This window comes from Oncorhynchus tshawytscha, linkage group LG12 (assembly GCF_018296145.1).
Source record: "Oncorhynchus tshawytscha isolate Ot180627B linkage group LG12, Otsh_v2.0, whole genome shotgun sequence".
Taxonomy (NCBI): Eukaryota; Metazoa; Chordata; class Actinopteri; order Salmoniformes; family Salmonidae; genus Oncorhynchus; species Oncorhynchus tshawytscha.
In genome coordinates this window covers 38,581,482-38,603,512 of record NC_056440.1, presented here as the reverse complement: position 1 = coordinate 38,603,512, position 22,031 = coordinate 38,581,482, and the positions used below count along the sequence as shown (strand labels likewise).

General features: G+C 42.3%; 1 protein-coding gene across 1 annotated transcript in view; it reads left to right on the top strand.

Moving 5' to 3' along the window:
• Window positions 1-22,031, top strand: part of LOC112264110 (transient receptor potential cation channel subfamily M member 3) — a 139,149-nt gene that overhangs the window by 101,006 nt on the left and 16,112 nt on the right. The window contains exons 17-22 of the mRNA XM_042331099.1: window positions 6,482-6,710; window positions 8,172-8,336; window positions 13,623-13,763; window positions 15,267-15,395; window positions 15,782-16,033; window positions 17,972-18,146. Coding sequence (XP_042187033.1) covers window positions 6,482-6,710; window positions 8,172-8,336; window positions 13,623-13,763; window positions 15,267-15,395; window positions 15,782-16,033; window positions 17,972-18,146 — 1,091 coding nt within the window. The remainder of the gene's footprint in view (window positions 1-6,481; window positions 6,711-8,171; window positions 8,337-13,622; window positions 13,764-15,266; window positions 15,396-15,781; window positions 16,034-17,971; window positions 18,147-22,031) is intronic.

Here is a 22,031-nt window from a genome sequence, read left to right as displayed (position 1 = left end):
AAAGCCAACACCTCCTTTGGCCGCCTCTCCTTCCAGTTCTCTGCTGCCAAAGACTGGAACTAATTGCAAAAATCTCTGAAGCTGGAGTTTTACAGTTGAAGTCGTAAGTTTACATACACCTAAGCCAAATACATTAAAACTCACTTTTCACAATTCCTGACATTTAATCCTAGTAAAGATTCCCTGTTTTAGGTCAGTTAGGATCCCCACTTTTATTTAAGAATGTGAAATGTCAGAAGAATAGTAGAGAGAATGACTTATTTCAGCTTTACATTTCTTTCATCACATTCCCAGTGGGTCAGAAGTTTACATACACTGCCTTTAAATTGTTTACCTTGGGTCAAACATTTCAGGTAGCCTTCCACAAGCTTCCCACAAAAAGTTGGGTGAGTTTTGACTAATTCTTCCAGACAGAGCTGGTGTTACTGAGTCAGGTTTGTAGGCCTCCTTGCTCACACACACTTTTTCAGTTCTGCCAACAAATTTTCTGTAGGATTGAGGTCAGGGCTTTGTGATGGCCACTCCAATAGCTTGAATTGTTGTCCTTAAGCCATTTTGCCACAACTTTGGAAGTATGCTTGGGGTCATTGTCCATTTGGAAGACCCATTTGCAACCAAGCTGTAACTTCCTGATTGATGTCTTGAGATTTTGCTTCAATATATCCGCATAATTTTCATCCCTCATGATGCCATCTATTTTGTGAACTGCACCAGTCCCTCCTACGGCAAAGCACCCCCACAACATGATGCTGCCACCCCCGTGCTTCACGGTTGGGATGGTGTTCTTCGGCTTGCAAGCCTCCCCTTTTTTCCTCCAAACATAACGATGGTCATTATGGCCAAACAGTTCAGACCAGAGGACATTTATCCCAAAATTGTGCAGTTGTAAACGGTAGTCTGGCTTTTTCATGATGGTTTTGGAGCAATGGATTCTTCCTTGCTGAGCGGCCTTTCAGGTTATGTCGATATAGGAGACGCATTCTGTTTTACTGTGGATATAGATACTTTTGTACCTGTTTCCTCCAGCATCTTCACAAGGTCCTTTGCTGTTGTTCTGGGGTTGATTTGCACTTTTCACACCACAGTACGTTCATCTCTAGGAGACAGAATTGCGTCTCCTTCCTGAGCGGTATGATGGCTGCGTGGTCCCGTGGTGTTTATACTTGCGTACTATTGTTTGTACAGATGAACATGGTACCATCAGGCATTTGAAATTGCTCCCAAGGATTAACCAGACTTGTGGATGTCTACAATTTTTTTCCGAGGTTTTGGCTGATTTCTTTTGATTTTCCCATGATTTCAATCAAAGAGGCACTGACTTTGAAGGTAGGCCTTGAAATACATCCACAGGTACACCTCCAATTGAATCCAATGATGTCAATTAGCCTATCAGAAGCTTCTAAAGCCATGACATAATTTTCAGGGATTTTCCAAGCTGTTTAAAGGCACAGTCCACATAATGTATGTAAACTTCTGACCCACTGGAATTGTGATACGGTGTATGATAAGTGAAATTATCTATCTGTAATCAATTGTTGAAAAAATGATTTACCGACTTGCCAAAACTATAGTTTGTTAACAAGACATTTGTGAAGTGGTTTAAAAACAAGTTTTAATGACTCCAACCTAAGTGTATGTAAACTTCCAACTTCAACTGTATATCTCCCTCTCTAACTTTAAGCATCAGCTGTCAGAGCATCTTACCGATCACTGTACCTGTACACAGCCAATCTGTAAATAGCACACCCGACTACCTCGTCCCCATATTATTACTTACCCTCTTGCTCTTTCGCACCCCAATATCTCTACTTGCACATCATCATCTGCACATATATCACTCCAGTATTAATGCTAAATTGTAATTATTTTCACCTCTATGGCCTATTTATTGCCTACCTCCTTACTCTTTTAACTTTGCACACACTGTACATAGATCTTTCTATTTTTCTTTTATTTTGTGTTATTGACTGTACGTTTGTTTATTTGTAACTCTGTGTTTTTGTTGCACTGCTATGCTTTATCTTGGCCAGGTCGCAGTTGTAAATGAGAACGTGTTCTCAACTGGCCTACCTGGTTAAATAAAGGTGAAATAAACATTTAAAAAATAAAAATGAGGTGATCAGGCCTCACCAGGAAGTCAGAACAGAGGTCAGTCAGCCCAATTAAGTGAGTGTTTGTTTTCCTGCACATCAGACATTATTTAAAGATATTTCAAACATTTCAAACATGTTGTGTATTAGGTTTACATTGGGTTTTTCAGTAGATTTCTTCTAATCAAGAGAATTTACATGTGTGCAACCAAGACTCTGACAATAGAAACGATCATCTGAGTACAGCATCCTTTCTAACTCGTGAAAAAACACCACAAACACACTTCTAAATCAAACAGAATATTAACCACTAATAAATATTCATTAACAAGTGGGTTGTGTGTGGGTACTGGCATGTGTGTGTGGCAAAATTTGTAGGGTAAAAGACAAACAAAATGGCCAGGTCTTGCTTAATTTGGGAGGTCCCTTAACAGCTGGATCAGGGCACTTTTAACTGTTCTCCCAAGGCATTGCCTCATGAAGCCTTTCAAAGGGAGAATCATTGATCAACTTGAAAAACAATCCTTGGTAGCGGACATTCCATCAGTCCTGGAAGAAAGAAAATAAACTATGTTACATTTTAATCCGTCCTAAAATGTTGTAATCATTAATTGAGTTTACTGCATCTTGGGTGGGAAGTCTCAATAAATCGTTGTGTATACAGAATTATACTTCAGACACATTTTTACTTCAGACATATCAGATGATATGGTGAAGCTGAGTTGGGCACCTTCTAAAGTTAACACTTCTCTTGTAATCGTAATCTTTTTGACCTGTTGCATTGACATACAATTATGTACAAACTGTCCCTAATTTCCCCACTGTGTTTCTCACAGCCTGTTTGATTTCAGTGTGTATACCTTCAACAAGCCACTCTATATTATTCTTCCCAATCTCTATCTCACTTTTTGCTTCAATATTTATTAAAAGTGAATTATTTTGAGATTCTGTGTAATGCTTTGGAGGGATCAATATATATCAACTTGTTGGCACTGTCTCAGTCCCCAGTAGATGGCATGCTCTGTCCATAATAAGTCTCTACCTAACACTTTAAACTTGAGTAGATGAATACAGAAAATCATTGGTTTTATTTAACAAGGTATGGGCTTATTTCAAAATGCATTACCAGGCTGGAGGAAATCTTCTACTTTTCTCTTTATAGTTTTATTGGTTATGGGAAAGTCAAGTCCCATACAACGCTTTAACCTTATCATACCTCAAATGGCCCATAAAGGGACCATTCTGAACATTCCTCAGAATACTTTTTTCACTACTCACGTACATCTACGTGTGGGTGTGCAGGTTGTATATTATTATTATTTTTCTATTCTTACTTCATCAGATCGTCATAGTATTATACGCAATATTATGTCACTTTAACTCTAGTAACCCATTATACATTTGTGTTACATCACAAATTCCTCCTCTAGACTCGTGTTCTATTCATACAGGGGTTTGACATTTACACTAGTTCTATTTAACAGCGTTTTTGGAAATAGTTCTCTCTTCTTTCATATCTCCATACATAATAACATTATACATCAAATTCCATTATCCTCATATAATCTAAAGTCATGTTAATCTCCGAGACATGTTATCCTCGTTACTAACGAGACATGTTATCTTCTGAGACATGTTATGTATATGATTTCTGAGACATGTTATCCTCTACCTGTAGATCCAATGGCAGTGTTGGACAGACCCCTAGATAACGTTATAGATCCGCTCACACAGAACTGGAAAACTCAGCTCACAGAGAACTGGTTGTGGCATTCATTCACCTCTTTCACATCTAAGCTAGTCCCCTGACAGCTCTGATTCACTCAATACTAAATAGCTTAATTTCCATCCTCTTATTATCAACATTGCAATCAGCTAATTATCCTAATGTCAAATTCCAATCTTATTAGTAATAATTTCAATAATTTCTTATCCAAATGCCAATCAGCTCTTGTTATCCAAATATCAATCGTTCAGCTTATTATCCCATATCATAGCACCATAGTCCCTATAGTTATAGCATCTATGGTCCCTACAGCATCTATAGTCCCTCAGCATCTACAGTCCCTCAGCATCATAGTATCAATAGTTTATAATTGCATAAATACTATGGTCTCTATAGGCTCTATAGTCTTGCCCCTTCCCATAAATGTAAATAACACCCCGAAATCAAAAACACCTTGTGTTATCTTGTAGGCTAGTGGTACCCTGCTTCTACATATTTATGTTAATTTTTATTGGTTGTATATATATATTTATACAGGTTCATTTACATTGACTTACTGAAATCAGTTGCCGTCAATTGTTCACAGATGATGTGTCTCCTCCTGGGAGGCTCATAGCAAGGGTCTGGTCTGCTTGGGTTCTCGTCCTCTTTTGGTCAGATCGGAATGTCCCTCGCACTTCATAAAATGTGACACCAGTTTTCCTCACAGACCCCCACTGGAAAGCTCCACAGGCAGAATCCATAATCCAGTTCGTGACACAAAATTGCCATGGAAATTCTTACACAGGGACACTCAAAGTCAATCTTAAATGAATCATTGTTTATTTGTCAGCACGCTGGAGAGGTTCCAACCAACTCAATGCACCATAGTACACATGTCAATCAGGAGCTCTGTCTGGGCAGTCCCAGCAGTTGTCTTCTATATGGCTATACACAGACAAGTTATATTTGCATGATTTAGCATAATTAATTAATCATTTCTGTTTTGTTTCATTCATGTGACTGACCGATACTGGTTCACAACATGTGACAGACAAATATCTCACGAGGCTTCTTATCTCTAAGCTGAGACCTTGAAACTGAGATATCTTTCGCTCATTCTCAAAACAAGGTCTGGGCGTACTGCGAAATTGCAGCTGCTGATAGTGAGGATTTGTTCAGCCACTTGCATGAACACAGAAATTGGTTTATAGAACAGCACATAGATAGAACACAGAAAATAGAAAATAGTTATAAGAAAAGCACAAACATAAAAATTCCATTACACACCCATATAAGTCTTCTGAGAGAGATGCTAACAGAGCGTGCGCAGTCTGTTTTCTAGGCTGTGCCTCTTATGGAAAGTTTTCTTCTGAATGATTAAAGTTGAGCTGGGAGTCTGCAATGGAACAGCATCCACACTCCTCCTCACATCGTGACCTGCTTTAGATAACACACAGATCTCATAGGACCGCCATAGATAAATGCAACTAATAATACCAACACACATACTCTAGCTAATGACACACATGTAGTTTAGCTAATGGCATGTGTGTGGGATGAAAGTGTGTGTGTGTGTGTGTGTGTGTGTGTGTGTGTGTGTTCTTGCTCAATTAAAAAGACTGTTATGGAAATGTTGGAAGTTGGTTATAGGAAAGAACTCCCAGGTGCCACACACACACACACACACACCCAAACACATACTGCCATACTCCGCAAAGCCCTGACACCACTCTTTCTGCCAAGTGCAAACCCATTTGGTTTGTATTTTCCGCAGAGATTTTGACCAGCTTGCTGTTGAAGTCTTATCTTAATCCTTTGACTAGTGTGTGTACATAAAGTGTGTGTGTGTGTGTGTGTGTGTGTGTGTGTGTGTGTGTGTGTGTGTGTGTGTGTGTGTGTGTGTGTGTGTGTGTGTGTGTGTGTGTGTGTGTGTGCGTGCGTGCGTGCGTGCGTGCGTGCGTGTGTGTGTGTTTGTATATGTGCGTTTCCATGTGTGTAGCAAAACTTTCCATGATATAAGAGGCACAGCCTAGAAAATAGACTGCGAACGCTCTGTTAGCATCTCTCTCAGAACACTTATATGGGTATGTTATGGAATTTTAATGTTTGTGCTTTAATGTTGGTGCTGTATGATACAACAGGATACCAACATATTCAAATCATACCATGGCTATAATTTAACATAATTGCCACTAGAAATATGTTCATTTGCTGGTAGAAATGTGTTCAACATCCACTGAAGTAAATAAAGGTTAAATAAAATAAATGTCAAATGTATTTTAAAAAGCAGCTAGCAGGTTTACTAGATAGCTACAGTAGCTGCTGTGGTATCCAAACAAACAGACTTGCTAGTTTAGCTAATCAAACCATCAGTCCTAGCTTACTATAAAAAAAAAAAATAAACAATCAACAATACCAATACTGTTTTCAATTCGACTTTCACATTCAAAAGCAGCTCAAACAAATCTTGTAAAAATAAACTATAGCCATTGAACTCTACCGTGCAAATATACTGTGCGTTATAGGGAAATAATGCACGCTCTAGAATGCCCTTCAAGCCAATCAGAAAGGGGTATTTCGCAATGCCATGGTATAACACTTAATTATGTTTATATGTCAAACTGCAATGTAGCATAGTTCATCTCAAACATTCAATGTGTGACATCCTATGTGTGTGTTTCAGAGAGTTTGGACAGTTGGCTGTGGAGCTGCTGGACCAGTCATACAAGCAGGACGAGCAGATGGCCATGAAGTTGCTGACCTATGAGCTGAAGAACTGGAGTAATGCCACCTGCCTGCAGCTGGCCGTGGCCGCCAAGCACCGTGACTTCATCGCCCACACCTGCAGCCAGATGCTGCTCACTGACATGTGGATGGGACGCCTGCGCATGCGCAAGAACTCTGGGCTGAAGGTCAGAAGGGCCAGGGGTCACACGGTGCATTGTCTAAATGGGGTTTCAGAGGTTGACCATCTGACTGATTGACTGACAGACATACTTATGGAAGTAGATTTTATTGTAGACTACTGTAGATTTTAATTGAAGGTGAAGCATTACCATACCCAGCTGGAAAAACGTGTTGCAATTACCCTGTTTGACCCGCTGGGCATAATAGCTAATGATATCCCATATTTGAGCTGTCGCTTGACCATTCCTAACACTGTTCATCTTGATTTACTCACCTACAGTTACACTGCAAAGGTTTGTGCTATTACTCAGCCCAGGCAAGTAGGTTAGCCAATGAGTTGGCTGAGGTTTGACAGCATACAGCTGCTTAGGTCATGAAAGGGCACAGTCATTTCTTATTTTGAGTAGCTGTGCCTGGGGCCTGCTGGTTGGTTGTGTGTAAGAAGGATCAAGGATGAATCCAGGTGCAGTATAGAGCTGGTTGGTAAACAGACACACTCATGACCTATAAAGCCCCCACCACACACACCTCCCTGCCTGGGTTGTATTCACTAGGCACCAGATGGAAGAAAACAGACTGAAACAGGAAGGCACTACCTGAACTTGTCCAATGAGAAACGCTTGTTTTCGTATTTTGTTGCAAAATGTTTTTCTACGGTGTGCACTAATGGATACGACTCTGGCCTGCTGCCGCAGACCTGAAACAGATATCTCCCTCTACAGTTTAACGACACTTCCCTTTACATTCCACTCCCTAATACCCCTCTCTCACGCCCCTCATCCCCCTCTCTCACGCCCCTCATCCCCCTCTCTCACGCCCCTCATCCCCCTTTTGTCTGACTTTAATGTAGTGGAGGTGTTAACAGCTTGATTATATCCTTTATCCCCTGGCTGTGAGTTCTTCTCATTTCTCTGCTACTCTAACCATCTCTAGCTGTCTGGACTAATGCCTCTTTAATTGATTCTCAGATAAGCTCGCTCGTCTCCACTGCATCAAACACGCAAACTATCTCACTGCACGTCAGCCATAGCATTATGCAATTTCACAGTGACGAGCTCCAAAATAATATGGACACGTGGGATACGAATGGTGGTGTCTGTGTGTCTGCGTGTATGTGTGTATTTGGGAGTGTGTGTGGCGTGGATGTGTGTGTGCTCACCTGTGTCTCTATACAGATCCACTGGTTCAACAAGACATTTGAGCAACTTTTAATATCAAAGTTGCAAGATGTGAGGGATTTACCATAGTATGGGTATTACCATGGGTATTCATAACATTTGTTTTGGGAAGAATGGAAAGGAACAAGTTTGTCACTTGATCGGCGAAAACACTGACATGCAGTGGACCCACGCAATATGACCATAACTCTCCCAACGTCGTGCCACGTGACAACTTTTGAAGCAGCGCCACTGTATCTGTTTGTGTGTATTGCCCCTCCATGTGTCTAACTCCACCCCCCTGCCCAGGTGATCTTGGGCCTGCTGCTGCCTCCGTCCATCCTGAGTCTGGAGTTTAAGAACAAGGATGAGATGTCGTACATGCCTCAAGACCAGGACACCTACCTGCAGGAGAAGGAGGAGGAAGAGCCCGAGCCCGCCAAAGAAAATGAGGAAGAGGACATGGAGTTCACAGTAAGATCCTACTGTGAGACGCAGTACAACTCCGTGGTGAGAGCACCCACCTCAGCCCTGCCTTCAGACTATACACACGCAGGCTGCGTCTGAAATGGAAGCCTATTAGTATTCCCTACTATATAGGGAATAGGGGGCCATTTCGAACACACCCTTAGCCAGCTCCTGCCCCTCAACTAAACAAAATTCGAAGCACAGTTGCCCCTGCCCAGCTTTTCATGGTCAGATATATTTTCAACCCCCCCCAGATCTGTGGTAAGGGGCGACTTCTATGTCCAGCTTAAAGTACACACACTTTAGTCTCTCTCTCTCTAGTTTTTCTCAATTGCTAAAACACAATTTCTGAAACCTTGCTCCAAACCTCATCTTCAAGCACTATTTACATAACCTCTGACTCCTCTCGCAAAATGAAACATTCGCCTCAAAACAGTTTTACCCGTGTTCAGAATCAAACACTGCTCTCAAATCATAAACAAGGTGATCAAAATGATATACACTCAAGCAGTCAGTAAACAATACACCTGAAAAATAGAAAACACATTCTCAGAGAGAAGTACATTTTTAATCAAAAAAAAAAAATCATATTTTTCCGTCATTGTCTTTTGATGAACGAAAACATGTTCTATCATAGTAGCTCAAAATTGATCAGAAATTACGACTCTGCTTTGCTCTTTGCAATTTTGTTTTTTGTTCTTCCTCCTCCTTGTACCCCTATTTTTTACAGTACTGTACCCTGCAGCAGTCAGTACTGTTCATAATTGGAAAGCACAATGTTCAGGGCCATACAATTTGTCCCTTGTACAGTATACAGCCTACAATGCACTGTACTACAGTATACAATACTAAAAGGGACAAAAATCAAAGGAGTAAACGTGATCAATGTGCTTCTTCTTGTCTTTGGGCTGGGTCAGGCCAGAGCACTTTGTCGACATCACAAGCAATATTGTCCCTCCTGAGGCAACGGGGGAAGAAGCCTTGTGTGCCGTATCCAGCCCTGACATGATTCCTCACCTATATCACCACAGGCTAAATCCATGGCTTGCAGCAGATTTACTCTGGTGTAGGGTTGTCTATCATACACTTTCCATCTCCAAGAGGAGAAAAACTCCTCAATTGGATTCAGGAAAGGCGAGTATGGAGGGAGGTACAAGTTCATAAACTGCCCATTGATGTTAAACCATTCCCTTACCTGAGCAGCTCGGTGGAAACTGACATTGTCCCACACTATCACATAGGTGGGAATGGGATTCTCATTTAGCTCTTGACCTTGCTGCTCTTGAACCTGCTGCTCAAATAAAATATCTCTTAGATTGGCAATACATCTTAGAAGGTGCTGGGTGTTATATGGCCCGAGTGTAACATGGTGATGTAGAACACCATGGTTGCTGATAGCAGCACAGATTGTGACATTGCCACCTCGTTGACCAGGGACTTCAACAATGGCCCGCTGTCCAATCATGTTTTGGCCTCTCCTTCTCCTCTTTGTTAGATTGAAGCCTGCTTCATCGACAAAGATGAACTCATGGGGTCTGTCCAAGGATTCCAAGTCAAATATTGTCTGTGTAGAAATACAACATACTGTATGTCGGATTTTGTAAGTCGTACAGAGACAGTGCTATACTGTAGAGTACAATTAGGCTTCTGATTCACACACATTGTATGTACTGAAGAGTAATTTAATTCACATAGTATGTGTTAGTACTGTAGACAATCTGGATTACAGTAAATGTTTCTGAATGTACACTTACTTGCACATACTGAGCTCGCAGTTCTTTCACCCTTGGTGAGTTGTGCTCAAAAGGTACTCTGTATACTTGTTTCCTTCGCATCCTGTTACGATGGAGGACACGGTCAATTGTGGAAATGCTCACACTGTCGAATCCCTGGAAGTGTGTGTTGTCTTGTATCACTCGTTCCTGAGTCGTATTGCATTATCTTGAAGGACCATGCCAACTATAACGGCCTCTTGCTCCTGAGTGAATATAGCTGTCCTTCCACCTGCATGTGGCAGCCTTGCAATTCTACAAAAAGTAGTTGTGCAGTTACAAAACATATTCATGCAGTACAATTACATACAGAGATTAACTTTACACATGTCTATTGAAACAGCTGCATATATTGTAGTACAGTAAATGTGCAATTACAAAAATACAGTAGTATCCTGTACCTGTTCTCTTCTCTGAATGTCCTTACTATGGTGGACACAGAAAATCGGCTCAAATTGGGTTGTACTCTAAGTCCTGCTTCCCTCATTGTCAGTCCATGGACAAGAACATAACTATAACTATAACTGTTGGTCTATAACTGTTGCTCGAATTTCATCAGATATTTCCACTCTTTGTCTTCCTCTTCGTCCTCCTCTTCCTCTTTCTTGCCCTCCTCGTCGCCCACCTCGCATACGTCCTCGTCCTCTCACATTGTTTCTTCTATCCATTCTAAGACTTTCTCCTTCCCACCTTCAACAACCTGTTTGCTCTCTGAACTGGCTTATATTGGTTGTGTCACATCATTTGAAACAGGTTAAATCAATTTTGAGTGGTTGTGTTCAATCAATGACATATGTTCTCTATTTGTATTTGATTGTTGCCACTTGTGTTTACCAGTATGGATGACATGTGCATTCGAGTGCAGAATGTGTTTTGAGAATGAGAATGTGTTTAGAGTTTTGCTGAAAAGTCTAAGTGAGACCTGCAAATTGTGTTTTACCATGTGAAATGGTTTAAGGTATTGACAACAGACTGCATAATTAGCTGAATGAGTCCAGGCAACTGAGAACTTTGTTCAGCCAATGGGTTTTAGTGTTTCAGAAATTGAGAAAAACTGTAACAAACACACTCCATTATTATTGTCCCTACACACTGATCCAAGCCTAGTCCCTACCCTATTACGGCCAACCAGAGGGGCAGTAAGAACAGCTCTGCCCTGCCCCCAAACCTACCTGTCGTCCCGCTTCTCATTTCCTGTGGTCGCGGCCGAAGACGTGGTTGTGGAGTTGTAACGTCTCAGTCTGTTTTGCCGGCCTAGGCTCGTTGTGTATGTCTCTCTCTCTCTCTCTGTGCCCCTCTCCCTTTCCCCCTCTCTTTTGCTTTCCCTCCCTCTCTGTCTCTCTTTCCCTTCCCCCCTTCTCTCTCTCTCCCTGTTCCTTTCACTCTCTTTGTCTTTTCCCCTCTCTCTTTCCCCTATCTCGCTCCCTCTCTCCCATTCCTAACCAAGGTCTTACTAGAGGTACAGTACCATATGTGACTGCTGCCCCTCATTTTCACCAGTGGCGCTGGCAACCGCGCATCAACTTGCATGCTGCTAAGAGAGAGTGTCGCTCATCTGATTTACGGCAGCAGCTTAAAGCTGCTCAGGTTACTAACTGTGCCTGCCTGCCTGGCCTGCGCTGATGCACAGTCTGTGCTGTGTGTCTGAAATGGCACCCTATCCCCTGTGTAGTGCACCGTTTTTGACCAGGGCCTGGTTTCGCAAAAGCATCTTAAGGCTAAGTTCATTGCTCGAACCTTCGTAGGAGCATCGTTAAATCTCAGAGCTGTTTCCCAAAACCATCGTTGGTGACGTTGCACTTGAAAACGTTCGTAATCGAACGTCTTCCTCAGACCACTCGTAGAACAGCGAAGTGCGTCGTTAGATGCCTTTTTGCCCTCCCCGCGTTTCTATACACAGAAGATCTCTGCTAAACATAGAATCACATGGTTTATCCGCCTCTCTGTGACTGTAATAACCTCTGAACTAAGTTGACTACAAATAAGAAGATGCTTCAAATTAAAACTGAGATAGGTGCATTCAAATATAAATAGCCTAGGTTATAGGCCTGTTTCAATCATATTGAAATACTGTTAATCGTTTGAGTTCCATTTTGTTACTTGTATGATGAAGTCTGTAATTGGTCTTAATAAATGTTATGATGTGTAGCCTAACGTGCACAACGACGTGCCAAATGTGGATTTAGTGAATTATTATAGGGTAAGCAATAAGCCGCCTAATATTTGCAGCCGTAGGTAATAATATCTGGCTAGGAGCTGATTCGTCATCAGTATTGTGCAATAATTCTAATGTTAAGGTAAGATTTGAATAGAGAAATCCGATCAAAGAGCAGCGTAGCCGTTCTTTTCAGGCCCATCAGTTTTGACACATGCTTCAGCGAAGCACTTACCAAACGTTCACTCTGCGTGGTGTTTTGGGCCGTTGTTGGAAAGATGCATTGTTAAAACACTCGCAAGGCTAAGTTCCATCGCTATCGGAAAACCGTGCCCAGGGCCCAAAGTAATACACTATATAGGGGATAGGGTTCCACTTCAGACACAGCCTGACTGTTTGAACACCCTCGCTTAATACAGAACTGGCAATTGGTGACTCGGTCCATCTAAATAGACATTGTGGTACATATTGTCATCTGCATTTAGTCAGCCAGCCGGCGCAAAAACTCATTGGGAACAGGAGTTTATGAGAATGCTGATGAGAGAGTTCTTCGACACCCCAAAAATAAACTCTGCCAAAGGATTACATCTGTCATGAGCTCTTCCGCTTGCCCTTGTGAGCTGCTGGTTTCTGAATGTTCAAATGCAGCCCAGAACCGAACTATGACTCAGACAGGTTCATACAAATACATGCTATGCTACATACATCGGTATTGTATTGCAAGTCATCCTCAGATGCCTCCAAAAACACACTGTAATCCCTGACACTCCCAACCCAGATGCAGTTTAAATATGCATGTTGGCATGGCATTGTGATTTTCACATGCATCTGGCTCTTTCATCGCGAGGTGTATCTCCCTTTTCCCAAAACATGCAATACAATACAATAAAATACAATTTGCTGACTCCTCAGCGGTGTGTTGTGGTATGGGCATCCATGATCATAACCTCTGGGATTTGACACTCCCTGTCATGGATGACAAACTGTGTTACTGTGAGTCCTAGAAATGGACGTCAGACATCTTTTTTCCTCCTTGCTGTCCTCTCTCTTCTTTGCTTTCTCTCTCTCTCTTTCTCTCTCTCTCACTCTCTTTTTCTCTCTCTCTCTCTACTGTCCGTCGCTGTCGTCTGAGGCTCGATCCGTAAGTGTTTGTCTCCGTCATATGTGTCATCAACCTCACCAGCACTCAATGTCCCTAACATGCAACATTCGGAATGAGTTTGCCTGTGCTTGCTTATGCTCATGCAACTAACGTGTACTGTAGGAACAGCTCTAATGCTCTTTAATTTGTTTCTTCTCTCTCTCCTGTATCTTTGTATCTCTCTCCATCTCTTTCTTTCTGTCTCTCTGGGTGGGATGCCCCAGGCCATGCTGGGTAAGGTAAGCACGGAGGCGTCTCGTAAGAAGGGTGTGGGGGAGGTCCAGAATAGACACCGGCTCATCCCCATGGGCCGGAAGATCTACGAGTTCTACAACGCCCCCATCGTCAAGTTCTGGTTTCACACAGTGAGTCTGCTGTCAGGGTGTGTTGCTACCTAGAACCATAGGGTTTTCTGAATTAAAAAGATTTCATGTAGAACCTTACCCCTTCACAATTAACCCTTTTGAGAACCCAGTGGATAGATGCAGTGTGTGACCCAGGGCTTGCTTCTGTGTCTGTGTGCATTGTCTGCGTGCATCGTATCTACAGGCTGGACATTTTAATTTGGCAATATCGATGTCTTCATCTTTCATGCTGCCTCTTTCAATCTGCCGATCCAATGAAAACATCACAATCACTCCCTAGCAGGCAGGGTTATCTCGTATTCATGGAGGTAAAAAAGAAACACTTAATGGAAAGCCGTTCTCTCCCGCTCTATCGCCGTGCCGGTCAGAAAAATCCCATGTAAAATGTATGGATTCATTTTAGCGACAGATGCTCGGTCTTGTCACGCTGTATTGTACTTTTTAGCTCCCTGCAGTGGGATCCAGTTCAGTCAGCAACATTACAACCCTGTGTCCTACTTCTGGCTTGCCTCTGAAACTACACAGGGACATCGCCCTGTGTAGGGTGCTGTGTTTCGGATGGATTGTTACACGGGTGTTCTGACTTTCTGTGATCACTAAAGATCCCATGGCACTTATTGTAAGAGTAGGGTTGTTAACCCTGGTGTCCTGGCTAAATTCCCAATCTGGACACATCATGGCCACTTAATCATCCCCAGTTTTCTATTGGCTCATTCATTGACCCTCCTCTCCCCTGTAACTATCCCCCTCGTTGTTGCTGTAAATATGAATGTCTTCTTACCTGCTAAAACAAATTCTGTAGTAAGTTTTTGAGACTGGAAAGGGTCCACTAACTAGACTAGTTCGTAAAGCAGGCTCCATGAGGTCACTACATTACATGCCTCACCTCTGGATTGTCTTGAGACTCTAAAGGTTATACCATTATGTACAGTGATGGGTACTAAGAAATCTAATGCCTATACTGCAGTGCAACCTAACTTTCCTTGCTAAAACAATTTGATTGCCTTCTAAGACTACTCAAAGGGGCAATCAGCAGCTGCCACATCCATTTTTAGAATTGATCAATTAATGATACTGTATATACCCATTGATTCTCAAAGAATAGCATTTATGAACGCCTCATGTGTTTAGTTCAACTGTCATACCATATCAGAACCCAGAATATAAGCGTGTTTTACTCCAATGATTAGTAAACATTGTAAATGTAAATGCTTTACAAAAAAATGCTTCAAAACGTGCTTACCTATAATTTTGATATCTTGCATGGTCGGTCCTTGCTTCCATTGCTATGTCTATGAATGTGAGAGTGGTTACATTTCTCCAGTTCCATCGCTCAGCTTTTTACCAAAAGTGGTGGGGAATCCACTTTGTTGTTATTTCGACTGCAGATTGCCCCATTAAGACCAACCTCCAACAACCTATGTCATCTGTAAGACCCTCTGAATGCAGTGAAGACCCCCCCACGTGCTCTGAGAGGCCCTGACACTATGTGTTTGTCCCCAGATGGCCTATGTGGCGTATCTGATGCTGTTTAACTATATTGTGCTGGTGAAGATGGACCTGTGGCCCTCACCGCAGGAGTGGATTGTCATCGCTTACATCTTCACCAATGGCATCGAGAAGATGAGAGAGGTAGGGCAGGGCACACACATGCAGAGAGATGACTGAACTCATGGAGTTCTCAATACAGTCAAACATACGCACATTTGATTTATAACACAGATAAATGCTAGAGGGGGGGTTGCACATTTTGAAGTGTGTCAATCTAGTCAATTAACCACAGATTTTCCAATGGTCAAGATCAAATAAAATACATGAGCAAAAAACAATGTATATAAGCGTTCATTACCAAACCTTTACCCATTTATGTAGAACAGTCTTCAGGACGCTCTGTGACCTTTAATAAATGGGCTCACACTGCCCTCTTATGGCGAGCACACTGAAATGCGTCTCTCTCTCTTTCCCTCTCTCTCCTGCTCTCTCTCCCTCCATTCCTCCCTCCATGTCTACCTCCCCAGATTCTGATGTCGGAGCCAGGGAAGCTGTTGCAGAAGGTGAAGGTGTGGCTCCAGGAGTACTGGAACATCACAGACCTCATGGCCATCCTCATTTTCTCCGTGGGCATGGTTCTCCGTCTCCAGGAGCCGCCATTCATGAGCTACGGAAGGGTCATCTACTGCGTTAACATTATCTATTGGTACATCCGGCTGCTCGACATCTTTGGCGTCAACAAGTACCTGGGCCCATATGTCATGATGATCGGCAAGATGGTGAGAGGGCAGGATGTGCCACTGGCTGTGTCCCGATTCTCTGCACTTGCACACTCCGTGTCATGGATTTAAAAATGTTTGAAAGTCCATACAGCCATTGCTTACACCAGGCCAATCTACACACAATACCCCATAATGACAAAGCAAAAATAGTTTTTTTGAAATTTGTGCACATTTTTTACAAATAAAAACATGAAATATGACAATTACATAAGTATTCAGACCCTTTACTCAGTGCTTTGTTGAAGCACCTTTGGCAGCGATTGCAGCCTTGAGTCTTCTTAGATATGACAATAAAAGTTTGGCACACCTGTATTTGGGGAGTTTCTCCCATTCTCCTCTGAAGATCCCCTCAAGCTCTGTCAGGTTGGATGGGGAGTGTTGCTGCACGGCTATTTTCAGATCTCTCCAGAGATGTTCGATCGATCGGGTTCAAGTCCGGGCTCTGGCTGGGCCAGTGTCCCGAAGCCACTCCTGTATTGTCTTGAGTGTGTGCTTAGTGTCGTTGTTCTGTTGGAAGGTGAACCTTCACCCCAATCTGAGGTCCTGAGCACTCTGGAGCAGTTTTTCATCCAGGATCTCTCTGTACTTTGCTCCGTTCATCTTTGCCTTGATCCTGACTAGTCTCCCAGTCTCTGCTGCTGAAAAACATCCCCACAGCATGATGCTGCCACCACCATGCTTCACCTTAGGGATGGTGCCAGGTTTCCTCCAGATGTGACACTTGGCATTCAGGCCAGATAATCTTGTTTCTCATGATCTGAGAGTCTTTAGGTAACTTTTGGCAAACTCCAAGTGGGCTGTCATGAGGTTACTGAGGAATGGCTTCTGTCTGGCCACACTACCATAAAGGCCTGATTGGTGAAGTGCTGCAGAGATGGTTGTCCTTCTGGAAGGTTCTCCCATCTCCACATAGGAACTCTAGAGCTCTGTCAGAGTGACCATTGGGTACTTTGTCACCTCCATGACTAAGGCCCTTCTCCCCTGATTGCTCAGTTTTGCAGGGCGGCCAGCTCTAGGAAGAGTCTTGGTGGTTCGAAACTTTTTCCATTTAAGAATAATGGAGGCCACTGTGTTCTTGGGGACCTTTAATCCCCAGATCTGTGCCTCAACACAATCCTGTCTCGGAGCTCTACGGACAATTCCTTCAACCTCATAGCTTGGTTTTTGCTCTGACATGCGCTGTCAACTGTGGGATCTTTCCAAATCATGTCCAATCAACTGAATTTACCACAGGTGGACTCCAATCAAGTTGTAGAAACATCTCAACGATGATCAATGAAAACAGGATGCACCTGAGCTCAATTTTGACTCTCATGATAAAGGGTCTGAATACTTATGTAAATCAGGTATTTCTGTTTTTTATTTTTAATATATTTGCAAACATTTGTCTAAAAAACTTTTTTTGTTGCTTTGTCGTTATGGGGTTTTGTGTGTAGATTGCTTTTAGAATAAGGCTGTAACGTAACAAATGTGGAAAAAGTCAATGGGTCTGAATACTTTCCGAAGGAACCGTATAGTGTAGCTATAAATATGAATGAGTTATATCAAGTTCCTTTTATAGGGAGTCGAAGTCCTGAGTATGTGTTCGGCACATTGTGTCCTGACAAAAGCCCTTAGCCTCAACTCTATTCTGCCTTTGCTCATGAATGATCAGAGAGTGTGTTATAACAGTGTCAAGAAGACTAGGTGAGGGGAAGAATCAAAGGATAGAGATGTCTGTTAGCTTCCCATGTCTGAGAGAGCTGTTTGAGATTACAACATAACACACACATCACTTTGATATAGTAACAGAAAGCCAGCACAGAAGTGGCTAAAAGTTGTTTTTCCTAATTAAGGAGCAGTCAGTCAGCTAATATTCTCCTTGTCTCCCTCTTCTCACCCTCTTTTTTTCTCCTTCCTCCCTCCCTCCCACTCCTTTTTTTGTCTCCCTGTCAGATGATTGACATGATGTACTTTGTGATAATCATGCTGGTGGTGTTGATGAGTTTTGGGGTGGCTCGGCAGGCCATCCTGAACCCCAATGAGGACCCGTCCTGGATGCTGGCTCGGAACATATTCTTCATGCCCTACTGGATGATCTATGGAGAGGTGTTCGCCGACCAGATCGACCGTAAGCCCACATTGGGGGTGGGGGGGGGGTGGAGAGTTGAGCACGGAGTGTAAGGCTTACTGCCTCAGGGTGCACACACAAACCCACACACACGCACACTCATCAGACTAGCTGAAGTCATCCAGGCGCTGAAATGCCACACACTTGGAATCTCTCATGTCAGTCCCCAGTTTCAGGGGGAACTTTATTAGCTCAAAAAAAGACATTGGTGACCTGGTTCGTTCTTATTCACACGGGTCATGCGAATGCAATATTGCCATAAAAAAATACCCATATTCAATTTTCTGACAAAACCTGAGGACAGATCACTAAAAGCTCACCTTATCTCATTGATAAGGTCAGGTGATGTGTAACAGCAGGTAACATTGCTAGTAATTTAGTCATTGACTGAAATAAGATATATGATTGCTCTCTGAATACACCATCAGTTTTGTAAGAGAGTGTGTGCGTGCTTGTTTGAGAGTGTATAGAATGGAAGGACTAGCCCAAAGCGAAGAGATCTGAAATAATGCTGTCGTTCTTTGTTTCAGATGTGCATAGTAGGAAGCTAAAGCACAGGCTGAATTCAAAACTCTGGATGGTCGAAAATCAATTTCGAGCTCATGGAACCTGGCGTAATAATGGTCCATACCAACATTGCTGTGTTCAATCAGAATGCCAGTAAATCGATAATTAGACCCCTCCCCGTCCCCTCCCCTCCCTACACCATTCCAGCCTCACTGCCATGCCATCACTGAACCCTCGTCAAGGGGCTGCTATTTAGTCAGACATGCACATAGAGATGGATAGAGGGTGCACTTGCCACAAAGTCTGTTTTAGCATGGGCAGCACCATTGAAGGTTTTTGCCATTTGTATGTAGTGAACTGGGTGGGACTTCTTATGGGTTGAGGAGGGAACCCAGAATTCCATCTAGGTCAGTAGAAGGGATGAGCCAATGTATTACAGTACCAGTCAAAGGTTTTGACACACTGACTCATTAGAGGGTTTTTCTTTATTTTTAATATTTTCTACTTTGTAGAATAATAGTGAACACATCAAATCTATAAAATAACACATATGGAATCATGTAGTAACCAAAAAGTGTGAAATAAATCAAAATATATATTTTATATTTGAGATTCTTCAAAGTAGCCACCCTTTGCTCTGATGACAGCTTTGCACACTCATGACATTCTCTCAACCAGCTTCATGAGGTAGTCACCTGGAATGCATTTCAGTTAACAGGTGTGCCTTATTAAAAGTTAATTTGTGGAATTTCTTTCCTTCTTTATGCATTTGAGCCAATCAGTTGTGTTGTGACATGGTAGGGGTGGTATACAGAAGATAGCCCTATTTGGTAAAATACCAAGTCCATATTATGGCAAGAACAGCTCAAATAAGCAGAGATACGACAGTCCATCATTAATTTAAGACATGAACGTGAGTCAATACGGAAAATAACAAGAACTTTGAAAGTTTCTTCAAGTGCAGTTGCAAAAATCTTCAAGCGCTATGATGAAACTGGCTCCCGTATAGACCGCCACAGGAAAGGAAGACCCAGAGATACCTCTGCTGCAGAGGACAAGTTCATTAGAGTTACCAGCCTACCAGCCCAAATAAATGCTTCACAGAGTTCAAGTAACAGACACATCTCAACATCAACTGTTCAGAGGAGACTGTGTGAAATAGGCCTTAGTGGTCGAATTGCTGCAAAGAAACCACTATTAAAGGACACCAACAAGAGGAAGAAACTTGCTTGGGCCAAGAAACACAAGCAATGGATAGATTTTTGGTTCCAACCGCCGTGTCTTTGTGAGACGCAGAGTAGGTGAAAGGATTGATCTCCTCATGTGTAGTTCCCATCGTGAAGCATTGAAGAGGAGGTGTGATGGTGCTTTGTTGATGACACTGTCATCAACTGTGATTTATTTGGAATTCAAGGCCCACTTAACTAGCATGGCTACCACAGCATTCTGGAGCGATACGCCATCCCATCTGGTTTGCGCTTAGTGGGACTATAATTTGTTTTTCAACAGGACAATGACTTAACACACCTCCAGGCTTTGTAAGGGCTATTTGACCAAGGAGAGTGATGGTGTGTTGCATCAGATGACCTGGCCTCCACAATCACCTGACCTCAACCCAATTGACATGGTTTTTGATTAGTTGGACCACAGAGTGAAGGAAAAGCAGCCAACAAGTTCTCCTTTAAGACTGTATGAAAAGCATTCCAGGTGAAGTTGGTTGAGAGAATGCCAAGAGTGTGCAAGGCTTTAATCAAGGCAAGGGTGGCTACTTTGAAGAATCTAAAATCTAAAATATATTTTGATTTGTTTAACACGGTCACATGTGTAGAGAGGAATAGGCAGGAGGCAGTCGCAGGTTTAGAACTGCAGAATTTATTTAAGCACCATAGATCAAAGCGGGACTAAACCCAAACACTGTTGTGCTTAAAGTATTTATTCATAAACAAAAAGGCACAGGGCGAACTATAAAGTACTCAGGAAATAGTAAGAGAAATTCCTCTCAGGAAAACGAGTAACATTTACAATAACCGACAAAGACAAATGGCAGAGGGAGATTGGGGATTGGAACCAGGTGTGTGTAATGATGACGAGACAAGATCGGGGTTGATGAGTGAAGGGTGTTTGCCAGCAGTCGGTTCGGCAGTAGCTAGAAGGCCGGTGACGCCGAATGCCTGAGCTGGATAGGAGGGGGAGCCAAAGCGAAGGCTGGTGTGACAAACACTTTTTGGGTTACTACATGATTCCATATGTGTTATTTCATAGTTTTGATGTTGTCACTATTATTCTGCAATGTAGAAAATAGTAAAAACAAATAAAAACCCTTGATTGAGTAGGTGTGTCCAAACTTTTGACTGGTACTGTATACTCCTGAAAAAACACTCCAGCACTTCAGGTGGCAGTAAATCACCAACCTTCACGTTGTGCCTTTTCAGATTATACACACTCCTGCATAGTAGGTGGAAGTATGCACCTTTTCAGTTTCTTTATGGATCGCCAATAAACTCATAGAATAAGAAGAGATGGCGATAGCCCTCAGTGGTGCTGCCAGTTAATGACCTCCGCCCATACGGTCACAGAATCAAATGCAAAGATAGAAGGTGTGTCCTCTTTTCCAACTCTATGGATAAGCATGCAGCACGACACGCTGACAGGTCAATAACTGTGTTTCATGGCAGTAGCATTCTTATTTGGTTTCATTTGGTTGATTTATTGATTTATTTTGATGACACTAAATCTCAAAGGAGACTGTCATTGCTCCTTTGACATTTTCATTATTTAGTTTTATTTTGGAAAAGTAAGTTTGCCAGGTAAACTCAGTCCTTCACTCATGTCATTTTTCGCAATCCCTCAACGCCAGCTCTGCTTTCACTAGAACAACATGACTGCAACATCGACAAAATGTAATCTAGACACCCACACTCACAATAATGCCCTCTCATCCATACAGGTCAACATGATACGCAAATACTCATACAATAAATACAACCAAACACACACACACACACACACCTCATTCAAAAGCGCAGTTACTTATACAGTACACACCTACAGAGTGTCAAAAGCACTCCTAAACACATTCAGATGTAGGATCTTAATTTGCTCACTCTTTTGTTGCTGCACAGCAGGAAATACAAACTTGGAGTGCATTCGATATTTAAAAAGTACTCTAAAGATTTTAATTTCCACTTAAAAATGTCAGACCTGATTTTCCATATCAATTTTTTTTAATCAAACTCCATAAACAAATGTCTATTATAATCCACACAATAATTTACATTTCCTTTTGCTGCAGTATTTACTCCCCGGCTGTATCAAACTGGTTCATATGAAGATCCTACATCTGTATGTACACAAGATCTAATATTATTCTGTATTCAC